This window comes from Sinocyclocheilus rhinocerous, unplaced genomic scaffold (assembly GCF_001515625.1).
Source record: "Sinocyclocheilus rhinocerous isolate Xijiao unplaced genomic scaffold, SAMN03320098_v1.1 scaffold807, whole genome shotgun sequence".
Classification (NCBI taxonomy): domain Eukaryota; kingdom Metazoa; phylum Chordata; class Actinopteri; order Cypriniformes; family Cyprinidae; genus Sinocyclocheilus; species Sinocyclocheilus rhinocerous.
This window is the reverse complement of record NW_015650326.1, coordinates 90,471-97,116: the sequence shown is the minus strand read 5'-3', so window position 1 is coordinate 97,116 and position 6,646 is coordinate 90,471. Positions and strand designations below refer to the sequence as shown.

At 34.9% G+C, this 6,646-nt stretch overlaps 1 protein-coding gene across 1 annotated transcript in view; it reads left to right on the top strand.

Moving 5' to 3' along the window:
• The window catches only part of LOC107711682 (corticotropin-releasing factor receptor 2-like), a 58,415-nt gene extending 52,766 nt beyond the window's left edge, over window positions 1–5,649 (top strand). The window contains exons 10-11 of the mRNA XM_016516700.1: window positions 2,459–2,513; window positions 5,627–5,649. Of these exons, the coding sequence (XP_016372186.1) occupies window positions 2,459–2,513; window positions 5,627–5,649 (78 nt within the window). The remainder of the gene's footprint in view (window positions 1–2,458; window positions 2,514–5,626) is intronic.
• The last annotated feature ends 997 nt before the right edge of the window (window positions 5,650–6,646 follow it).

Genomic DNA, 6,646 nt, shown 5'->3' with positions numbered 1-6,646 from the left:
ACCCCTCACAATCACACACACACACACACACACACACACCCGTGCACACACAAACACAGGTCACCACTGCTGTCTAAAAGTCATCAGAAAAACGGAGGATTATTTTCCATTCAGGGGGGATTTTGCTAACGCCTTTCTCTGTCGCACAGGTGTTTGGTAGTGATAAACAACTCTCTTTCACTCCTGCCCGCTGCGTGTTTGTCCGCGTGTGTGCACCCGTGTGTGTATGTGTGTTTGTTTGATAGATTTGGTGTGTACGAGCTAGTCAGTAACTCGTGGTTTGAGAGAGATGGTGTTAATCCTAAACCTTAAGTCTTCATAATTCATATTAAAGTCAGGCTTTAACTTGGTAATTCACTTAACACAGGAAAACAGGCAGCATCTGCTGTTCCCCAGCTCTGAAACTGCAGTCTATAGAGAAATAAGTGATAGAGCAGTTGCCATCTACTGTATCAATGTCCTCAAATCAGCTTTCTCCATCCTCAGCTGGCAATAACACAATGTTGTGACACTATATTTAACACTAGAACCGTGCATAATGCAGTATAAATACAATATGTTACAGAATGCAAGTATGAAAGCCAACACACTCATAAAATGCCCTGGAGCAGTAGAAAATCCTACTTATAAAGAACCATGCAGGACAAGGAAATTACAATATATTGCAAATAAACAATCAGTGGCACTCTGGCACATGGTGGACGTTAAAACCAAATAAAGGTGTCTTACACAGTCAAATAAATACTGCTCTAAGTGTAAAATAAATAAATAAATAATAAAAATAAAACCCTAAAATGTAATATGCAGCTCTGTCCCTAGAAGCTTCGGCTCCTGCATGAAATGCAGCATTAGAGCAGCCTTAAAATGTGGAATTGTCATGATGGAGTTTACAGTATTTAATAATTTCACATGTAAACATTTATTTTTTTGTAATTATCATTCCGTGTTTCTGTTCTTGATTATATTGCATTATACTGTTTACTTAAATTAACTTTAAGATAAATACATTCCATGTATTCCTCATTAATCTTGTATGCATCAGCCATGAGTAATTTACATACACTATCGATCAAAATAAAATATCACTGGAATAAATTTTAACATTGTAATAAAATAGAAAACAGTTCTTTTAAATTGTAATAATATTTCACAATATTGTGTTTACTGCATTTTGATTAAATAAATGCAGCCATGGTGAGCAGAAGAGACTTTCATCTGAAAATCTTACTGACCCCAAAATTTTGATACTGTATAATAATTACTACTACTACTACTACTACTACTACTATTACTAGAATATATATATATATATATATATATAAAAGCAAGAACAAGAAAAAAAACAGATTGTGTTACATCGTGCTGAATGCTAGAAACTATAATTTTTTTTTCTAACGGGAAGTGAAACGGAAAGCGTAGTGGCACTTGCAGTTTACACTCTATCCATAACGGACATGATTGACGCAACACATTACAGCAAAAGCACATAGAGCTCATTATAATCAGTGAATCTGTCTACACTGGACGTGCCAAGTTGGCAACAGCAAACGGATGACTATTTTTATTTCTGACAACAGGCGAAATAAGGATAACTGCCATCTACTTTACAGCGATGTCTCTAAGTCCTTATATGTATTCTTACTCAAATTGGTCTGTAACATGCAAAAATTGTGGGAGGTCTCGTCCATTGGGTAAAGCTCCAATTATTAGCTATTAGGGAAAGCCTAATAACAGAAATGTTGCTGGTTTGAGTCCTTCATGGGATGATGCATGAGCCATTGCTTTTATGCAATCAATGTGATTTCCCTAGTGTGTTTGGTATCATAATTACTGAGTGCAGTTCTGTTTACTCTTGTGTCTGTCATGTGCACCTGAAAGAACTGTAGAGATGCCAAAATTGCACAAGATATTGTGCGAGATATTTGAAGACCATTATTGGTCTTAGGTTGCGTTTTGAGTGGGATCTCTTGCTCTCATTCTGTTTGAAGAGGTCTGGAGTCTATCTCCTCTTCTGCTCTCATGAATATTTTAAGGGCTTCAATGTGGAAAATAGTTTTGTTTCCCCGGAGAACATTATTTCCCAGCAACCTTTGATTGTTCACTGCAGTTGGTCTTCAGAACTGGAGCTGACACCTTGTTCCAATTATTCTTGGATGGAGCTTTGTTCCAGGGAGTTCTTTTGTTGTTGGTGTTAGTGGTGTTTTGTTTTTTTGTGAGAATATGCCTGTGGTATAAAACCCACTGTCAAACCACCATACTCTTGCACTTTACATCCAAAAAAGGCCAAAAATATTATATTTTGTGCTATGGACTACTGTTTCTTGTGTCCATCACAATGGCATATTTAATTATAATCTTCACATTTTTAAATCATTTTTAAATTCTATTATTTACATTTAGCAATGTTTTGTTAATTAAGGTGACTGTTTAACTGATGACTTTTTTTTTTTTCTAACAGGGATTCTTTGTGTCGGTATTTTACTGCTTTCTTAATGGGGAGGTGAGTCAATCATGTATTTAATTTCATGGTTGGACAGAACCGGAAGATGACTATCAATATACAAGCCCTTTCCACAGCCATATCACCCCGTCACCTTATCTGTTCTCTGCCACCCAAGTCTGTTATTATGTGGGAGGCTATTTACACTGACTCGCTTCACACCAACACCAAAAGGAGCAGAGCAATTTATCAGCACCCTGCAAACTGCTCTCTTTTAATAGGGCTGTTTTTATTACTTATAGGATGCCTCTTCAGACACCTGTAATTGTATCTTCTTAATATCAGTATCACTTGACACATCTGTCATTTTCTCCAGAGATTTTGTTCTTCTATGTCAAAACAGAACGGTAAAACTGATATTATTTGTGTGGGTATAGCTATAAGCTGGCTCACATATAGAATGTGTGAACATGTTATTAAAATTTCTGTATTGTGGGTGAAACTTTTTGGAATTAAAAAATCTTTTAAATTAAGTGGAGTCACTTTTAATGGTAGTTGACAGCATTATCAAATTAGTCAAAAAATGTAGTAATTGAACATGCAGGGGGTTACATATGCATCAGTAGCTGTTGCTATGGGAACGTGATTGTCTGAAGCCTGTATAGAATCACGCCAATTGATTGGCTGATGATGCTTAAGGAATGCATCACCAGTGCCTCAAAAGGACATGCTTGCGTCATATATATATATATATATATATATATATATATATATGATTTTCAATGTGGTCTCATAAGTTTCACAAATGAACTAATTAAAGCTATGTCATTTAGAGCTGAATCATTATTTGGGTTCCCTGCCAGATAAACATTTATTTATTCTTTAATTTGTGTATTTTTAGAATGTTATTCTGCAGTCTAATGGCCTCTCTTTATATCTGATTTGTATTTAGGGTAATAATTGGATTTTTGTTATGACCCCAGGCAAGATGGAGAATATTCTTCTTCAAGATGGCTCATCTTACCAAATATCTAGACAACATCAACATCAAATCAAACCATGTCAATATCAACTGTCATTATGTCAGCTGTGTTTAGATGGAGGCAAAAGCATCCTCTCTCATGACTGACGGATTAAATGAAGACAGGTTTAAAATGGAAAGCCTATAATATGATCATCCAGTTCTTTTTTTCTGAGCACTGCTTCTTTTTAACTAGCATTTCATGTCAAACTTTTAGAAAGCTACAAATCAGGTCCATATTACTCTATCCCAGGGTCGGCAACCTATGGCACGTGTGCCAACATTGAGACGCAGAGGGATAATCAGTGGCACGTGAGCAATAGGGAAAACTGCATATCGACAAACATTTTGAGATAATCATTCCTCATAGTCACACAGCCTGTTAGGAGCTATAAATACTATTATTTGTGTGAGTATCTATTATACTATTATTTAAGTGTGAGAATTAACCAGCGCTAGTCTACAGATGCACGTGGCTCCAGCAAACTATCCGCGTGACCGCTGAGCATACGAGGCGCTGCAGATCAATGCTGTGCCGTGCTTTCGCATAGGTTAGGTCTGTTTAGCTTCAGTCACGCTATACGATTGAGTGCATTACAGTTTATTCTGCATTTGTTGCTCTTAGCAATAAATAAAATACCACTATAAATTCTGGTTATTTTTAAGTCGGTACCAAACACAATGACACAACAACATTCACACACACATACAATGGTGTTCAGGGTCACACTGTAAATCTGTTTCGCAAAGTCTAATTTAAACATTAAAATAAACAAACCTTTAGGATTTTGAAAAGTTTAAGAAACAATTCATAAAGAAATGCTTCGGAAATATTTAAGATTTTGCATTATTTGTATGATAATCAAATACAGATTTTTATCTGAACATTTAAAAATGATTATGTACTGTATAAATACATATATTTAAAAAAATATATATCCATTTCAATTTCAAATCTTACACTTGAATGAAGGACAGACTATACAATGGCAAAATATTTTTTACAAATAATCATTGAGGGTTAAAACAATATACTACTATGCATCCTTTGAAATCCGCACGCTTAACTCCATAGCCACCATTTTTTATCTTTAAAAAAAAAATAAAAAATTCATGGCCTCCAGAACATTTTATTCTATGAATATCTGAACATGCAATATGTCAAAAGAAATAACAGAGCCTCTGCTTATAAAAACAAAAAAAACAAAAAGACAATTTTAGCTTCATGAATTGCTTTTTGTTTTTTTTACCAACACTTGAATGTGGGCAAGTTTCATTAAAAAAGCAACATTTTGAACAAAAATGCATGAAATCAATTGTTTCTGCTTCTTCACCCTTACCAAAAAGTAGTATACTTCAAGTTTATTTTAGTAAGTATACTTAAGTAAAGTTCAAGTATATTTTTAAGTATACTTTATGTAGTAAGTATACAAATATCAGTGTACTAGTAGTATACTTGTAAGTGTACTATTTCAATACTCCTTGGGACTAAATTGGCCCACTTTCTAGTATATAAAAGTATACTTTTAAGTATACTTTAAGTATAACAGTAGTCAACTTTGAGTACACATCTAGTTTACATCAAAATGTTTAGTTTGTACTGCAACTATACTAAAAGTGAACTTATAGGTATACTGATAGTTTACTAATTAAATACTTGTAGTAGCATTTTTAGTACACTTTGAAGTAGGCCTATAGTCTCAGTAAACTACTAGTTTAGTAGTTTTATACTGCAAGTATACTCGTAAGTTTTCTTTAAGTGAAATTTACATCCTACTTTAAGTATACTACTATGTCCCTATTAGGTATTAATTTGTATATATTTTGTTATGAATATCTGAACATATATAACAATGAAAACATGGATTCTAGGAGCACAATTATAGCTGAAATATATTTAGACTTTTTCTAAGTGTAAGTCAAGTATACTTAAATGTCATTTTAAGTATATTTCTGAGAAGTACATAAAGCCCATTTCTGAGAAGTACAAAAAAAGTAGACTAAAAGTATACTTTCCTATTTTTAGTTTAAAAGAAGTATACTAATAGCACACTTGAATAAACTTCTTTTTCGTAAGGGCACCTTGTTTTGATCCAGACATTCAGTACTCTTTCAGAAGATATATAATAGCGCCCCCTAATGTATAACAGTGGAAACACAGAAAGCCAGAAAATTCCATCAATGGTGAAGAAAGAGTTAAAGGATTCCTGCTGAAAAAAAAAACACTCCTAGTAGTGAGGTTGAATGCCAACCCATGTGCCTCAAGGAAGAGAGATCGCTTTCTTAACCTACTGTGACATTCTTCATTCAGCCCTGTTGTAGCCATCAAAACAAGCAAACAACTTAACAGATTTATGCCACTGGCTCATGTGGTTAACATAAATCAATAACATTCTCACAAGACAAAGCTTGTGCAGTATCTCAGCCTCCTTTGACTCAAAGGTCGAAGAAGAAAATAATTCAACACCACAACCTGAGAGTGGAATGGAACGGAGGCAACCTTAGATTGTTAAGCTTTGGTTAAAAACGAAACCTTCATCTGATCAGGAGAAAAATTAATACAAGATGGGCTCAACGATAAGGGCTGTAAATCACCAATCTTCTTAAGGGATGTCAAGGCCAAAAACAAGATCATCTGAAGAGTCCGATTTCTCAAGTGACTTGAATGAAGGCCATGGTACACCTTCAAGGACAGCGGTTCCTAACACCGGGGTCGCGATCCCCACTAGGGACCACTAAAGATTTACAAGGAGTCGCGAGTAGGAGGGTTACAAGTAGGGATGAAACGGTAACAGTTTGACGACAAACCACGATAAAATTCTCGATGGTCATTATTTCTGTTTAATATTTTAATTATCATTAAAATATTATTGCCATGATTTGAAAAACTCAAAGTAAATACTGTCCAGCATTAAAGGTGACATAACATGAAAATCTGACTTTTCCAGGTTTTAAGTGCTATAATCAGGTCTCCGGTGCATCTACCAACCAAGGAAACGTGAAAAAGATTAACCCAGTAACTTTGTTTTGGTAAGCCTTTTTCTGCAAGCTTCTGAGAAAACAAGCGCATCTGATTTTGCTCCCTTGGTGACGTGGCAAAGGGATCTCATTATAATATTACCGCCCCTTAATCTGTAAGTTTACACTCACTGTCATTTTGATTTCGCAAGCTACAACGGTGTACT